The following is an 18,087-nucleotide window of genomic DNA, read 5'->3' as shown; positions in this document are numbered from 1 at the left end:
GTAGTAAGTGTGGGGTATGTTTGTGAGTATGTGTGTGAGAGAGTCTGCATATGAATGTGTAGTGTGTGTATGTGGTGTTCGTATATATGTGTATGTGTGTGTTTGTATGTGTGTGGTGTGCATATATGTGTGTATTGTGAGAGTGTGAGTGTGTGGTGTGTGTATGTTGTATGTGTGATCTCTGTGGTGTGTGTGTATGTGTGTGAATACTCTGTGTATGTGCAGAGATCAGAAGTCAACACTTCCCCATTCACTCTACACTTTATTTTTTGGAGACAGGATCTCAAACTGCACCCAGAGCTCACTGATTCAGCAAGACCTGGCCAGTGAGCTCCAGGGGTCCACCTGCCGCCGCTTCCCCAGTATTGACACAGGCATACTAGGCTGCACCTGGCTTTTCACGTGGTACTGGGGATCCAAACTTAAGTCCTCATCCTTACTCAGCAAGCACTTTATAGATTACACCAGCCCTAGAACTATTCATACAAAAAAAAATCATTGCTATGAAAGAAGCTATGATGTCATTCAATATGGTAAGACAGAAATACAAGAGAATCATAAACAACTTGATATGACTTTTAAGGTTCTAAATTAAGTGCTGACAACTAGAAATTAGCAATGTAATAAATTTACAATGCACAGAAGAATGCATGGATGTTTCAATATTCTAAAGCTCTATAATATATGTTCAACAATAATTTTGTGAGTGTCTTTGGTAGAATCTCAGGACAGAGTAGCACGCTCATTATCTCTAGCACAGCTCTCTGTTCACACCACTTCCCAAGCCACATCAGAACACTGCCTTTCTCAGTAGTGATCTTTCATATTTGCTTATGGTTAGCCTTTGTTTACTAAAGTGTCAGTTATCCAAGGTCAGCTCTTGTCTGTCCTGATCACTGCTGAATTCCTCATGTCTAATGAAGAACCTGACATATGCATTTGGTGCATTTGTTTAATATTTATATAATTTCTATTGTTAATTACCCTTTAGTTTAATGAATGTGTATCTAGGAATAAATGGTTGTGAGTGGTCCTAAATCCAGTTATCACAGTGCCTGCTACTTTAGTAGAGATAGAGGCAAATCAACAAGTATTTCTCTGGTCCGTGCCAACAGCCCATTAAGCTAAGCATACTTGTCAACTCTAACTTGCTGTATAAAAAAGATGGGAACTGTTTTCACAGGAATCTTCTACAACTTCCTCTAAAGAAAAGTCTGGAAAACCAGAAGCACAAAGTAGCAGCTTCCTGTTTCCTAAAGCTTGCCACCAAAGGACACGCAGCAACTCCACCAGTAAGTATCTTCCCAAAATATCTTCTGGAACAGGGCTGTGTTAGTTCCTTTTCTGTTGCCGATAAGACACCATGACCAAGGCTGTTAAAGAAGGAGAGCTTTTGTTGTTGGTGGTGGTGGTGATGATGGTGGTGGTTGGTTGATTGATTGGTTAGGTTTTTTGGCTTATGATTCCAGAAGGCTAGAGTCCATAATGGCTGAAAGAAACAGAAAACAGTCATGCTAGCAGGAGCAGGCTGCTGAAAGCTCACATCTTGAACCACAGGCAGAGAGCAGAGAGAGAACTTCAAGTGAGATTTTAAACTTTCAAACCCGCCTCGTTACAAACGTCCATCACAAGGACTCAGCTCCTACACCTTCCCAAACAGCACGATCACCTGGAGACCTATGGATCTACATGGGCCTATAGGGGACATTATCATTCAAACCACTACAGGAGTTTAACTGCTCCTGAATATCAGAACTAGCAGGACTGCCAGTGCTGTGAGGGAGATTAAGACTGGCTCTTCCCTGGTCTTTCAAGTATAAACCAAGATGGAAGCTGTTTGTTTCTCAGAGAATATTTTTCATGAGTGTGCTTCCCAGACAGCTGGAGAGGTTATCATTGGCCTTATCATGTCTCTGTGATCAGTTCTTCCTGGGTGACATGCTGAGAAAGAAAGGAAGGAAGAAAGGAAAGAAACAAAGAAAGAAACGAGCAGAGCAGCTCCTCTAGCTGCTGGCTGAGCTAGCTTCTTTGTGTCCCTCCCTATGACCTATGTTGCCTTATCAGTGATATGATAGGGCCTGAGGCTGGAAGACCTCAGGACTCTTGATTACTGTAAATAGAATCAGAAGAATGAAGAAATTAAGACTACAGTGAAACATAACACTAGCCATGCTAATACTGATCTCTGCTGATGTTTTCAGTTAATTCCATACTCTTCCCATGTGACTTCAGAAAACTCCTATGCACAAGTCACTGGAAATTCTGTTCTAAACACTACTTTTTTCTTTTAGTGGAAACACACTATTTAACTATATGAACATTACAATCTACTTAACCAACTCTCTCTTCTTAGATATTTGCATTATATATTATATAGAGATAATATATAATATGTAGATATAAATTGCTATATTAGTCTCTCACTCGCATAATTCATATTGTTTACTTGATACATTAAATTTTATCTGCACCCATGTTGGTTTTAAAGGGTAACCTTGTTAGCCTCCATATCTGCAAATAGGAAATACTTGAAAAAAATTACATTTGTATAGAAAATGTGTAGATTCTTCTCCTCGCTGTCTTCTAAACAGTCCAGCATAAGAAGTGCATGTCTATGCATCTATTATGTGATGATAATGCAGTAAGTTTATACAAAACATGGAAAAGCACTACTTATTCTGGTATCTGCAGGGGTTCCTTGAAGCAATTATTCTCCGTGAACACCGTGTGACAGCCACATAGGTTGAAAGCCAAGTGTGTGGTTTATAGCTAGAGTCCTACCATGTGGGAGGTAGAGGTAGGATGATCAGGAATGTGAGGCCAGGCTGGGCTACAGCAGTTCCTGTTTCAGAAACAAATCAAAATAAAACAAACTAAAACCAAACCAACCAAAGAAACAACAAAACCAAAGCAAAAAACACAAAACAAAACTCCAAAGCAAAACAAAAGAGAGCAGATTCCAGGGCGAGTGTGCTTGGGCTGGCATCTAGCTTCTTTGGAAGTGATTATCTCAGTGACTTTAGGGAGGTTTCTTGACTCTCTGAGCCTCATTATTCTATGTCACTGTCAGCCATCCTTAAATGAATTAGGACCCATTTGGAGGCTTGTGTAACTTGGTTTCTTGTTAATGTAATGACCTAGGAGTTGACTTTTGGCTTAAACAGTAGGTCGATACATCTTAAGAACTGTGGCCACACTTTAGCCTGACACTCCTTCAGCAGCAAACATGATCACCTACTTCTTCACACTGGATTATTCTTATTTTTTAATATTCGTCACACAGCCTTCTCTCTCTTCCCTGTTTCTGCTTCTCTGCTTTGCTTTGCATCTGGGACCAGTTACACACTTTTTCGGGGCTCCGTCTAAAATGAAACAAAGAGACCCTGTTCAAAATTATTAAGAATTTCAAAGTGGCAACAGCCTAGCATTAAACCAAGCTGGGAGTCTTCTGGCCGCAGGCCCTGGTGACTGCACAGGCAACATGTTCATAATCTCAACCATGCTGGTGTCCTGGGAGTTGATCTCTCAGACAGTGCCACCCACCTCCCAGCTGAGTTCAGTTACTGAGAGCATTAGTGGGTGACTGGCTATAGGACAGACCCTTGTAGGTACTGCTTTCCTGATACCCTGACTGTCCATCACCCAAGTGGCTTGTCTTCCCTAGATGTGGCTCAGTCAGCCCAACTGATACATGCCCAATTACCTCCCTGTGCCCATAAGGCCTCTGCAGGTAATGGCCTCCAGGACCCCAGCACATCTGGCTGTTTGTGTAAGTGTGCCTTTGGTTTCTTATGCAAGCTATGACTTGCACACTGGCTTATAAAACAGCTGGAAGACAGACCTCTTTAGACAAATGGAAAGATTTCTTCATTTATTTAGTACATATTTTGGTGACTTGTTGGTTTTCTACTTGGGTTATCATTGTCTTATTAATTTATCAAACTTTCAGTTAAATTAATATTGAACATTGGATTTCTTAACCACGCTTTAGAGAATCAACGGTGCCCTGCTCTGTCCTCTGTTTATACAGGCCTGGGTCCATGGAAGGGGCAGAGCATCTGGAAGTACAGTGGCTGCCTGGGTCGGGGGGGGGGGCAGATCCTAGCTCAGTGGCTTGCCCATGGCTGTCATTAATGTGCTGTCTCTCATTTCAAATTCATTTGTACTTATTTCTCTTCCTCTCCTTCATTCAGCGTAGGTCGTGGTCATGGGAAAGCCCAGGACCCAGAGGTCTGGATGATATTCTAGACTTATTTATTGCAACGAAGCCACTGAGCCTTTGTCTGCTCACTAATAATAAGTAGAGCAGGGCTCCTGAAAGCCTCTGATAATTGGCTGAATCACCAGGAGAGTTGCCCAGGCCCCATCAGTGGGCAGGATGGGTGTAGGATCTACACTACTATTCAACACTTATATAAATGTAGTGCGTATGCAGATTCGGATTAGATGACCTAAGGCTACTGGCTATGCATCCTGTCTTCCCCAGGCTTCTCCCTCCTGGCCCATCTGGGAGCAATTGGTCCCTACAAGTTACAAAGGATCAGTGTTTCCGAAAAGACTTCTGGAAGCAACCATCTTGGCAGGGAGAAGTTTTTCTAGCTACTTTCAGAGCATTCAAGAACCAAATCTCCCTCTTTGCATTGTGTCTCTACCTCTATTCTCAATGGTCTTTAGGTATCTTATGTCCTCAGGAAGCCTCATTCTGACCCTACCTGACTAGTCACTTCCTTTCTTTTGTTTATAAACAAGTCTTTCCTAGTCCCTCGCCCCTCCAGGAAGGAATTCTTCAACCTTGATGCATATTGAATTTCCTGTGAGCCACCAATCATTATGTCCTTGGAATGGAGGGTTGGGGTCTCCACTTACTCAACCTGAAGAATGCTAGGGAAACATTGTCCCTCTCTGGGCCTCTGGAACCCCTCTGCCAAGGCACTGTCCATATATAACTCCTGAACACATGGCAGCTCACTGTGGAGAACACAGAAACTTTAGAGGACATGCCTGGTTGACTAAGTATGAGGAAAAAATAGAACATGAACATCTCATTAATGTTTTTATATATTGTTTGTATGTTGATGGCATATAGCTTATACTAGTGAACAGAAAAAATTAATAAAATTAAACCAATTTATTCCATTTCCTTTTAGTTCTTTTTATTTAAAAAAAAATTAACCCATTTTGTTTGTTTTGACTCTTTGAGACAGGATCATACTGTATAGGCCAGGCTGGCCTGAACTCTCTCTTTTCCTTTTCCTTTTTCTTTCTTTGAGACAAGATCTCAGATAGCCTTTGTGCTTTTAAAACCGAGTATATGGTGGAGACTCCCCATCCTTCTGTGTGAGTGCTAGGATTATGGTATGCACTACTCTGGCTGGTCTTCCTCTTTCTCTCTCTTTCTCTCTCTTTCTCTCTCTCTCTCTCTCTCTCTCTCTCTCTCTCTCTCTCTCTCTNATTTATTTAAGTACACTGTAGCTGTCTTCAGACACACCAGAAGAGGGCATTGGATCCCATTACAGATGGTTGTGAGCCACCATGTGGTTGCTGGGATGTGAACTCAGGACCTTCAGAAGAGCAGTCGGTGCTCTTAACCACTGAGCCATCTCTCCAGCCCCCAGTCAGTGCTCTTAACCACTGAGCCATCTCTCTAGCCCACTTCCTTTTACTTTTTCAACATGACTACTAGATGAATTTAAATGGCCTCTGGCAGCACACTTTTACTCCATGTTGGGCAGCTCTAGATGTCAGCAGGTTAAGTCTGTCAACCATAAAGATTTGCAAACTGTGATGGTTGAGAGGTGGGAAGTGACTGGTGGTGGGACACAGGTGAATGACAGGAAGACCCATATCCCACACAGACTAGAAAACTGATACTTAGCATTTCCATAGATCCCCAAAGATTCATGCTGTCTGCCTGTGTGTGACATGTGTACCTACCACAGTGTGTAAGAGGCAGTGGTGTGTCTGTATGGAAGACTGAAGGATTTCCTGGTCCTAGCCTCTCCCAGCCTGGTCTCCCTAGGTGGGCCACTCATCCTCTTCCTGCTTGGCTTCCAGCTCAGTTCCTACCCAGGAACCTCTGTGCTGTCTCCTCTTCCTTTGGTTGGGATTGGAAACTCTTCCAGCAGCCTGGACTAGAGGTGTAATGTAGCAATTGAGACCATGTCACCTCTTGCTGAGTTGGATAGGGGTGAAGAGGGAGGGAGCCCATTCTGGTGAGGAATCCTGTTGCCTGCAGTACCAAACTTGTGGATGAAGGGAGTTAAAATGATGCTGTATCTATCTTCGGCAGCCTCATGACAGCACCAACTATCCTGGGTGCTGAATGGTTTCTGCCCACACAGAATCCTGTCTAAGGGAGGACTGGAGATTGACAAGGCTGATTTTGTTCATTGTCAGGCTTGGTGTTTGAGTGCACACAAATGATTTCTTCCTGTTTGTTTCCCCACTCCTATCTCTGTTTAGGTGTTAACCCCTACAGTGCTGGAGAAATCGATTTTCCAATGACCAAGAAATCTGCAGCTCCCACCGACCGGCAGCCCTACTCCCTCTGTAGTAACAGGAAGTCCCTCTCTCAACAATTGGACTACCCAGTTTCGGTAAGATGGAGGGAGGGGCCTGGATATGTGGGAGGACAGAGGTCTGAGTTATTTCCCAGTGGCTGGGGGATGCTTCTTAGTAGTTTTCTGCTCACAGACTGCAGAGGGCTTGTTTGGTCAGCTCAAGCATCTGTCATTTAGCAAGGCCCACCTGTTAAGAGCCTCATGTGCCAGGCACACGTAACCACTGTTGCTTGTATGTATGCGGTTAGGAGCCAATGCATAGAGAAACTCCTGTTCTCAAGCTCGCAACTAAAGCCTCCCTTTATTTTATTGGCCTAGTAACTGACCTGGGAGGACTAGGGAACTATGGCTTTGCTAAGCTAAAGAGTTTATTATCAAAATTCTAGATGTAACAGAATTGGGACTTGGAGTTGCATTACTTTAAAAAATATTTATTTATTTAGCATGTGTGAATATCTATTTGTGTGTGAGTGGTGGGGAGGGTTGGGGGAGTGGATACCACACAAGTGGAGGTCAGAGGACAAATTATGAAACCTGGCTCTTTTCTTCCATCATGTGGGTCCTAGACACACACACACACACACACACACACACACACACAGAGAGAGAGAGAGAGAGAGAGAGAGAGAGAGAGAGAGAGAGAGAGAGAGAGAAACAGAGGCAAAGGCAGACAGAAACAGAGACAGAGTTTGACTAACTATCTGGGCATCTCCTGACCAGTGACATTGGTCAATCAGCCATCACTGATGCCCATGCATGGTATCACTCTGTCTGCATAGGGGCTTCCAATGGACGCAGCAAGACAGGATTCCAGAAGGGCTGTTTCTGGGGTCAGGGGAGGGACAGACTTTTGTGTGGCTTAGGGCTACAAAGCCTAGGGTAGTCTGGTAACTCTGGGCAGATCACCTAGACAAGTAAGAGCAGCTTCAAGCCAACAATAGGAAAAAAGAGAACAGCAGGGGAGGGGAGGGAAAAAGGGAGGGGAGGGAAGAAAAGGAGGGAGGTAACGGGAGGGTAAAGGAAAGCAGAGGAGAGGAGGAAAGAGGAGGGGGAGAGAGGACAGGAAGAGAGGAGGAAAGAGGAAGGGAGAAGAGAGGAGGAGAAGAGAGGAGAGAAGAGGATGGGAGAGGAGAGGAGGGGAAGGGAGTGTAAGGGAGGGGAAGAGAGAGGAGAGGAAAGGGGAAGATAAACTTTTTTTTTGGCGGGGGGTGGTGGGGGGAGGAATGATCTTGAAGCCCAAATATATTCCATGCTCCTTGCAGGCAGTTATGTGTGTGTCTTACCTTGCAACATCAGATCTGAGTGAGCAGGGACCCTGCAGCCCCCTTACACACTCAAGGCTGACACATTGCTTTAGTGGCCAGATAGGAAGCAGCAGGTAGAAAATGAAGGATGTACAGTCACCTCCTGGGGACCAAGCCCTGGCCTAAGCATCTGAATGTTTAATTATTCCTGGAAGCTGCTCACACAGGTAAATCTTTTTTTTTTTTTTTTAATGATCTTCTACACTAGGAAACTGAGGCTCCGAGGGACAAAGTCACTTCTCCAAAGCAATCTGCTGATAATCGGCAGAGCCAGGAGAACCATCTGGGAAATGGAAGTGGCTTTCAAAGTTTCAGCATACCACCAAACCATGCTGTTTGTCAGTGGGGCTCTGAGACACAAAGCTGCTCTTTGTTGACCCTTTCTGCTTCTTTTATGCAGCTGGTTAACCACCAGCTGTGGAATTCATCTTTCCCCTTTGAGTCTTTGAGTTCTAGACTTCTTGTCTACTGCACAATCATGCCTAGCGCAAGCAAGCTTTTGGAAAATGTGCTTTGAGCTGAACACAATTTTATAGTGATGTCTCGAACTCATCTCAAGGTCTTGCTTGGCCTTTGAGACTACTTCTGGGGCAGTGTGGTGTGTGACGCTAGCCAGGTCATTTGGGGCAAAGCTTCCTGCATAAGCCACCATATCTGAATGATACTCCTCGAATCACCTTCTAGCTCTTATACTGCTGGCCCTTGGGAGACAGAGAGTGGGGCTCTTCTCCTTGGCTAATTTCACAGGTGGCTCATTTCTGCCCTCTTGGGTTCCTCATTACAGGGCACTGCAAGACCAACTCGGTCACTGAGCACAGCTCAGCTCGGGCAGCTGTCTGGGGGTCTGCAGGCGTCAGTCATCTCCAACATAGTGCTGATGAAGGGCCAAGCAAAGGTGAGCAGAGACCATCACCAACGGGAAGCCGCAGAGCAGCACTCACTCTCTTCTGGGAAAGTTGCTCCAAGGAAGAGTGGGACCAGGGTTATCATCCACTGGAGGGGGCAGACAAGTTCGCTCACACGTACTTGTTGAAGTTAAGGCAATGCTGATTCTTCCAGTTCCACTAAGTGATCATTCTCTCTCTGAGGACACCACAGTGCTCCCCAACTGCTCCAGCACTCTCCAGGCTGGTTCCCTGCTCCTCTTGACATGATATCCCCACAATGTCATCTTGCCTGAAACATAAGTTAAAATCCCTTACATTGATTTACAGGGCTGGATTTCACATCCACATTCAGATGTTGATAGAAGAAAGTTGGACTCAAACACAAATTTTATAGACTCTGTGTTTCCATATGGGTCATTTGATGGCCACATATGTTCTGGCTCTGTCGGAGCATCCTGAAGAGTCAGAATGGACTCTGTTCTGTCTAGATGATGACACATCATACTAATGTCTATCCCATATCTGAGAAGTATCAAAAGGGGAAACCAAGGTATAGATAGTGAGAGAATGCCCCAGTATCTCTTGTGCTCACCCTAAAGCATGCTACCTCATGCCTGGGACTTTGTGTTGGGTACCTTCCTGGCCACTTATCAGCTTAGGGGAGGAAGGGTTTATTTAGCCTCACAGTTTGAGTGTGCAGTCCACCACGGTAGGGAAAGCACCTCTGCAGAAGCTGGCTTCACCCATGGTGTCAGGAGCATGGGGCTTCTTGCTCATATATCAGTGGCTCCAGAAATGGAGGCTGAATAGGAAGTGGGGTCAGGTTACAAATCCTATCACCAATCTTCCGCTGGCCTGCTTCCTCCAGGGAAGCTTTGCTTCCTAAATGTGCCACATCCTCCCCAAACAACACCAAGTGTTCAGACACTTCATATCCAAACTGTACCAGACTTGCACATGCTTAAAATAACTAGGGTAGGCACAGGTAGTGACTGCCACATTTTAAGGCCTGTTTAAATAAGTTAGCTGCTCAGATGAACAGCGGGCTTATTTAACGTACCTAACAACACTTCAGCGGATTTGGGGTAAGGGCTTAATGGCTGCTGTATTCCAGGGAGGGACCCCACCACATACCTGGAGCCGTCTTTCCCTGTCACCTGTTCCTTCTCAGTCCTGGGAGCTCAGCCGGGAGTACAAGGCAAGGCCCCCCAGGTGACAAGGGAGAAGTGTGTACAGTGTGGTTCTCTCTGCACAGTCCTACTGTCTCATTAATAACCCAGTCATTTGGTCCCAGTGACCACAAAGGAACACAATGCAAAGTCTCAGGCATGAGGTAATGAGTATGCTTTGGGATGAGCACAAGAGATATCTCTCACCACTGACATTTTTGTTTCCATGTGGGCTCTGAGAACCGTGCACCAGAGATGACTAGTCTGTGAAGAGTGGTGCCATTACTAGTGGCAACTAGTTGCTTTAAGAGTTTGTCTAGGAATCAAGCACCCGATCTCACCTAGATGCTTCTGAGGTGAACCGAAGGGCCCTCGCTTATTTTGCCCCTTGTGTGCTTAAAGTAGCTGTATGAGGCCAGTCATGAAAAAAAATGAAATTAGCTGACTTCTGGTAGCTCACAGTTTAGAAGGGAGTTCCCTAAAGCTGAACTCAGCTTATTGGGGGAATTGCAAAGATCCTTTATCTTCAACATAATGAATGAAGCTGTAGATATTTCCTTTGCTGCTACCTAAACCAACCCAAATTGTCTCTTTAATCCACTGGAAAGTCTGCAGGGGAATCCAGACCCTCTATCTCCTCATTATTACCCTGCATGGGGCAGCTCTGCATCGGACTGCCTTGGCTCCCTTGTAGCTGTCCCCACAGCTGAGCCTGTCTACTGAGCCCCAGCTTCTCCCTGTGCCACTGTCACAATCCTAGGATGTGTCCGTCAGCCCTGGACAACACCCATAGTAAGAGCAGGTGACTGGTGTCCTTAGGCAGGGGACAGGTTGGGCACAGGATGGAGGGTAGCAAGGGGCCTTTGTTAGCAGAAAGGATGCTTTCTGTGGCACACGCTGTGTTACTACTGATGCCGTTGATGTCTCTGTGATTCTCCTGGGTATTGCAGCTTATTCTCAAATACAACCTGTGAATTAAGTACCATTATTTTTATAACCTGAAACTGAGGTTCAGAGGGAGGAAGTGACTGGATGAAAATAGTCAAGTGGAGAGAATAGGGTACTAGTTCTAAGCCAGCTTCCATCTGTATGGGAAATGCCAGCTTCGTGGGTGAGCCTCCAGCTAAGCTGCTGATATGCCATAGCCCAAGCTGCCCATGAACTACTCTCCCTACCTTGCCTGATTAAGCTCTGAAACTCCTGGGACTAAAGGGACGTTGTCTCCTCCCCATTCCTTTCTGCAAAGGTTAGGGGTAGGTCCTTAGGAAATATCAGCTCAAGAAACAGCTGGAATATCCCTACAATATCCCTCTCTTCTTTCCCCAGGGCCTGGGCTTCAGCATTGTTGGAGGAAAGGACAGCATTTACGGCCCTATTGGAATTTATGTGAAGAGCATCTTTGCAGGGGGAGCAGCTGCGGCTGATGGACGGCTTCAGGAAGGTAGGTTTCTATCTTTTTGAGTGTGGTTGAGAGGTCACAAACAGCATTCAGAGCTACCAGGGCATCAAAGAGACTGCGAGCTTAACGTACACTTCCAGGGTTGTGGGACGGGGCTCCAGGCAGTGGGCGACTACCCCCTTGAAAGGCTCCATCTTAGTAATTCCTGACAATCATTCCCTGACAACACCACCTCCCCTTCCAGGTGCTGGTGTCAGTCTGGGGCAGAAGCATTTGTTCTGTTCCTTCCTTCTCAGTGCCCCTGTTCAATTTCTGGGACTCACTGATACCCCATTCCCTTCACCTTCTCCGCCTCCTCACCTGAGACCATGGGACAGCAGAACCTGCACTTCTCTCACAGTCCCACCAAGCTCTAGGGCCCAGGGATAAAGAATATAAGGACAGAGATCACAGTTCTCACACCAGTGAGAATAAAGGGAAGTTTATTCTGAGCCAAATACGAGCGGACATGGCCCAAGGACATGCATCTAGGTTGACATAAAGTGGGCCACATAACCTCTTTTCTGGGCACAGAACAAAAGGAAGTCATAAGTCAGGGCATTGTCACATAGAGCAGCAGGAACATCAGGCAGGTGGGTTTCAGGAACTTGGGTGAAATTCTGACCTAGGTTCTAGAGAGCATGTGATAGCATTCTTAGCTATAGGTTGGTGGAAGGTGGTGACCTTAATACATTCAAAAAGATCTTACCTGATAGTCTGAAAGATGGTATTCAGGTATAAAGGTGGTGAGTGACTCAGAGCTATTAAGGCAACTAAAGCTAGCCTAAGTTAATTTTGGCTTTTGATCTGCAACTCTCCATAGTGAGATAGTTCTGAACAGCCAGTTATTCAGCAGAATTTTAAACAAAGAGGTATCTTTCTCAGGGAACTTTATCCACAGAAAAATCAGACAGGACCCCTCTTTTGAATGGTTAATGGTCTCCCCATGAGCAACTCTCCCTTCTGCCTTCCTTCTGCCTCCCCTTCTTTCTCTCAGCTCCTTTTATATCTCATAGGACAGATGCTCCCTCTAAGTAAGAGACCTGGGGACACAGTTGACAGACACCCCACTCCACCCCACCTCAAGTCTGCGTTTGGATGATGGGCAACCAACTTGTTCCAAAGAGATCTCTGGGTTTCAGTCAGGGAGCAGAATTCAAGGGTAGGAACAAAAGGGAAGGGAAGAGAAGGAAGGGAGGGGAAGAGAAGGGAAGGGAAGGAAGGGGAGGGAAGAAAGAGAAGGGAAAGAAATTGAATTGAATTTGAGAGAACAGTTACTTTCTTGTCAGAACAGTGTCTGTAAGTCAGGCTGGCAGTCTAACCACCTGTAACATCTGAGCTATCTGGGGGCAGGGGGCTGTGGGAACACTACAGTCCTAGATGGCAGGCATATATCACAACAAAGGAAGGCTTCCAGCATTCTAAATGAGTAAAAGCATCCTGTGAGCGGCTGGAGAGATAGATGGCTTTGTGGTTCAGAGCACTGACTGCTCTCCCAGAGAACCAGGGTTTGATTTACAGCACCCACCCAATTGCCCACAACTACCCATAACTCTAGTTCCAGTGGATCCGATGCCCTCTTCTGGCCTCTGAGAGTACTGAGAGTACCAGGCACACACGTGGTGCACTGATATACACGCAGGCAAAATGCTCATACACAAAAACTGATGATTATCCATTAATAAAATATCCAGTACATTGAAAAACATCCTTTCTTGATTTTTGTGACATGTGCAAATTAGGATGAGATTCAAATTTCAACCACATTCTTTCATCCAAGGCCATGGCTGCCTTGATGTTTCAGCCCCGTCACCATTATAGAGATGTTGTAACTCCCAAGGATTAAAATATTTATGGTCTTGGCTCTTTACAGAAAATGCTGCATTTATAATTGGGGAGGCACTGGGTGTAGAGGCTTTGGATGAGTCAGGAGGCAGTGTATAGAATGCAATTGGCTGGAGAGAGATTGGAAGCAGAAGAGAAGTGCAGAGGCTGTTGTTATGGATGCTTGGAAGAGTAACCCTTCCATCGACTAGAGCCAATGAGAATAGACAGAGCCTGGGAAGAGGCAGCACAGGGATGGTGGGAAGTGTGAATGTTTCTAGTCTCTGACAACTGGAGAAAAGAAAAGGTCAAGGAAGAGAGAAATGGAAAAAGATTAAGTGGGAACTTCAGGAGGGTGATGATCCTAGGTGAGCACTAGATGGCACTGTTTGGCAGGCCTCGGAACAGAGGTTTGCCTCTGTGGGAGCTCTTGGTGGAAAAGGTGAACTGAAAGGATTAAACAAGGAAGGTTTAGAGGAGGGAGAAAAGGAGGGGGATGGGGGGGGGTGAGGATGAGATGAGGTCTAGTGGAACAGCTAAGCCTCAATCAGGAAGAAAACAAGAGCCCGGGAGAAGGGAAGATGTGTGGGTTAGAATCCAGGGTGTTTTGTAACTTTTGTATGGAAACCTTCATTATTTGGGGGTAGGGGTGGGGGACATTTGTCTCCATTAGTTAATAGCAATAATAAAAACAGAGAATTTCAAACAGTCCATTCCTGGCTCTAGCCTCAAACAATTGGCCAGATTGTTTTCCAAAGTGACACGCTCAAGTCTACTCTGTGAAAGAACATGCTATCCATGACAAGCTTGCTGTACGGATCAAAGCCACTGACCGTTAGCTTTTGTTCTCCTTCCCAAAAACAATTGTGTGAAATGGATATGGCACAAGCTAGGCTCACCAGTGCTCACCAGCTAGGAGCCAACATAGCTCGTGAGCTCATGCAAATGAGGACACAGCAGACAAGCCCAAAACAGGGTTATTGGCCCTTTGGAGTAGATATTTTGATAACTTAAAGCCAGCCTCCGTGGAATGAAGAATGGTCATCCTGAAGTTTTGACTTTGTCTATTCCCTTCTCAGCTCACAATTAAGTATGTTTCAATTGTGTTTGTTTCATAGCCTTGTCTAGCTGTGGACTTGATGTGTAGCCCAGGCTGGCCTCCAACTTCTTGTGATTCTGTGGCTTGTGATTACTAAGTATTCGAATTACAGTCATGAGCCCTCAAGGCTGGAGCATTTTCAAATATGTTTACTATGTGTATTCTCAGTCATAGAGTCTTCCAGTGACAAGGGTTGAATGCTGTCATTGTTCCCTTTGGTTTCAGAATCCCAGCATTCCGAGCTGCTCTGCAGCCTCCACACTGACACATAAAACAGTATCTGAGTCAAAAGAAACAGTTACGGCAAGCTGTTAGGAAACAGAGTTATGTCTTAGTGTAGCAAAGTCATTCCTTGATGATTGATGGCCCAGGCACTGCACAAGCATGATGAATCCAAAGGCTAAGAGCAAGGTTTGGAAAGCACACACAGGGACAGGACACAAGGCTCTGAGCATATTCCAAAATACTGAATAAAGCTTGTTAGCTACTGTCTTTCTGTCTCTCAATAGGTGATGAAATTCTGGAACTCAATGGTGAATCAATGGCTGGCCTAACACACCAGGATGCTTTGCAGAAGTTTAAGGTAACTTCTCAGTCTTTGTCCATACTCTGAGTGTAAATATTATATACTAGGCCAGATGTAATTGGCATCTCAGAGGCTTACTGCTTTCTAGTTATTTCAGAACTCTAGCTGGCAGGTTCAACTCAGCTGTCCTGGCTCAAACTCCTCTCCAAGCTGACTGATTCAATCTGGCTTCTCTCTGCTTTTCACTGAATTGATCTGCTTGGCCTCAAACTCACTCTGGCAATTTATTCTAATTTTCTGGTTCCTTCTTATTCTCTGGCTTCAGCTGCCTTTGCTGATCTGAACCCAACTTAAACAAAATGAAACGAAACAAAACAAAATAAAACAAAACAACTCTACTTCATTGAACTCACTGACTCCCCACTAACTCTCCAAACTCAACTCCACTCAGCTGAACTGACTCTCTCCCTGTTCTGCTCTTAACTAACTTCTCTTTCCTGTGCTGTTCTCGTGAGAGTTGGTCCCATCCTATATTTGACTCATTCTGTCAAATCTTTCTCTGATTTACCACTTTGTCTGCCCCTCAATTAGATATCTCTTTCAAACGTGGCTGTTTCCTTCTACAAACTAATTTTATCTTAAAGGTATATACTAAGGATGTGTTTGTATTCCATCCAGAGGGATTAAAGGTGTGTGGCATGTCTGTATCCTAGCTGGGTCACACATACCTAGGCCTTTAGATGAGATCCCTTGCCAGAGCAGCCATGTTGCTGGATTAAAATTGCTGTACATTGGAGACTTCAGGCAATAAAACCAAAGCTAGCATCACCTTCTTCCACAAGGTACACAAAATGAAAAATTGATCCTTTGCAGAGGTGCCTAGCCAATGCTGGCCCTGGGCCCAGCATTAAAGAAATTCTTCTACAAAGGGGAGTATAATCAGGACTGGTGTCAAAGGATATCCAAACTACTTAAGATTTATAAAGCTGCCTCAAAGCATTCCATGAACTTATACTAGTAGATTTATGGATATGTTTTTAGTTTTTAAGATATCACTAAAAGCTACTTTTCATCTCCATTCAGTTTGTTCAATTCATGAGTACATCATATATTATATAACATGTATACCTTGGTGCATGTGCATGCATGTGTCATGTGTAACTTGTCACATGTCTGTACATTACCCATGCACATACACCTATATTTCCTTGGGGGAACATCTATCATTGTTACTGGGCATGTTTTCTTCATCTGTCTGGAACTGCTCCAGATACGGTCACTCTTTTCCAGCAAGCCAAGAAGGGGCTGCTGACTCTGACAGTGAGGACTCGCCTGACAACACCCCCTTCACTATGCAGCCACCTGTCACCTCCTCTGTGCCGTTCCCTGAGCTCCAGCACATGTGGTGCCCAGGACAGCAGCCCCTTCTCCTTGGAAAGCCCAGCATCTCCTGCTAGCACTGCCAAACCCAACTACAGAATCATGGTGGAGGTGTCTCTGAAGAAAGGTAGGAGTACAGTGCCAAGTTTTTTTTATTGAATATTTTCTTTATTTACATTTCAAATATTGTCCTTTTTCCTGCCCCTGTCCAAGACTGTGCCAGTTTCTGCCTGTCTCTGTCAGAGCTATCCAGGCCTCTATGATATGGAAATATCACAGAATGAGGTTGGCTAGCAGATAATAATATAATAATAAGGCATATGCCTTATCCAGTTAGGTTTAAATCAGGTCCCTTCCTTCCTTCCTTTCTTGTTTCCCTCCTTCCTTCCCTCCTCTTCCTCTCCTTCCACCCCTTTATTTAGTCTGTACCTGTGTACATGCATGTGCCTATCCCCCACAGAGAACAACTTGTGGGAGTTAATTCTCTCCTTCCACCATGTGGGTCCTAATGATTGAACTTAGTTCATCAAGCTTAGGGACAGTTATCTTTGCAGCTGAACAATATCTCACTGGCTCCTCATCCTGCTCCTGGAAGCTTATTTGTGCCATCCAAACCCAGACAATATATTTTGATGAGATGGCTAGCAAGCATATAACAGAGAACTTACTACACACACACACACACAAACACACACACACACACACATCATACCATAATGGACCAGGCCCTAGACTCTGCAGTTAATATCTTGCTGAGACCTTGAGCAGCTCACTGGACCTCTGTGGGCCTATTTTCTTTCTTCTGCAAGACGACCAAGGTTTTTTTTTATCTAGACAAAATTCAGAGTTCCACAGCCATCCTCTCTGCCCAGATGCTAATTCTAGAAGGCTTTAGAGGCCTGCTCTGCCAAAATGAAGCTGAGCTGAGACTGGAAGGACAAGGGACAGTGTTAGGCGCAGAGCTTGTCTCCACCTACAGCGATAAGCAAGCATTCTGGGGACAGAGGGAAGACGGGAGTAACTGGTGCAAGTGGAAGGAGGTGGGGTTGAAAGATGGAGAGGAAGGAAAGGGTTTCAACAAAGAGGCTGGGAAACCAGAGGAAGGGATAAATGAGGAGCAAATGTGTGTAGGAATAGGGGCCAGAAGCATGCAATGGGCCCCTTGCCTGATGCATGTCTCAGTGCCTCTGCTGGACCACAAGCTTGCTAAGCCTTCAAGCATCTCTGGCACAAAATCTCGGTAGCCATAGATCTATCTTTGTACACTGCCAATAGGGCTCCTGTGGTGAAGTTCAGGGAGCAGGCATGGCATGGTATGTGGGTGAGTCATGGCCTTAGTGTGCTGCTTCTCCTGATGGCCTGCACTAGAACCAGTGCTGAGATGCTTTAAGCAGCCACATCATAGCCTCTGTCCCTGCAGATTGTTTCAGCCTTGCTTGGTGTGAGCTTCAGGGATCCACAGGCCCATTAGGCCAAAGAGCTCTTGCACTGGTTAGGAGACCTGGGTACCAGGATCGACTTTGATCTCTGTTCACAGTGCATGTCACAGCCCATAATTTTTACCTTGATAACAATAACCCACAACAGCCATCCCTCTTCGTGCCGTTGGGAGAACAAACATCAAAAGGTGAAAACACTTTTTCTAAGCTATGTATGCCTAAGGAAAACCCGAAGGAGGCTCTTTCTCCTTACTACTCCATGGACCTTCCATTTGGTCCTTCTTAGCTGCTATGTTTTTGTTTCCAAGGCTTTTCCAATCTAGCCAACCATCTGTCTCCCCTGCCATTCTGGAGGTCCCCATACCCCTAACATCACCTGCATTCTGTTTGTCTAGGACCTCTTTACCCCTCTGGACCTTTCCAGTGATCCTTGCACTTCCATTCTTTTTTTTTTTTTTTTT

At 45.2% G+C, this 18,087-nt stretch overlaps 1 protein-coding gene across 4 annotated transcripts in view; it reads left to right on the top strand.

Moving 5' to 3' along the window:
• Nucleotides 1-18,087, top strand: part of Il16 (interleukin 16) — a 96,864-nt gene that overhangs the window by 50,396 nt on the left and 28,381 nt on the right. For 3 of the 4 annotated variants that reach the window (XM_029479675.1, XM_021168624.2, XM_029479674.1), the window contains exons 3-8: nucleotides 1,184-1,292; nucleotides 6,463-6,596; nucleotides 8,649-8,759; nucleotides 11,247-11,361; nucleotides 14,791-14,864; nucleotides 16,098-16,314. In XM_029479675.1, the coding sequence (XP_029335535.1) occupies nucleotides 1,184-1,292; nucleotides 6,463-6,596; nucleotides 8,649-8,759; nucleotides 11,247-11,361; nucleotides 14,791-14,864; nucleotides 16,098-16,314 (760 nt within the window). Of the gene's footprint in view, nucleotides 1-1,183; nucleotides 1,293-6,462; nucleotides 6,597-8,648; nucleotides 8,760-11,246; nucleotides 11,362-14,790; nucleotides 14,865-16,097; nucleotides 16,315-18,087 lie in introns of those variants that run through there. The other variant, XM_029479676.1, reaches the window with a different exon arrangement.

Source organism: Mus caroli, chromosome 7 (genome assembly GCF_900094665.2).
Source record: "Mus caroli chromosome 7, CAROLI_EIJ_v1.1, whole genome shotgun sequence".
Classification (NCBI taxonomy): domain Eukaryota; kingdom Metazoa; phylum Chordata; class Mammalia; order Rodentia; family Muridae; genus Mus; species Mus caroli.
The sequence above is the reverse complement of the archived record's forward strand: the minus strand, read 5'-3'. Positions and strand labels throughout refer to the sequence as shown.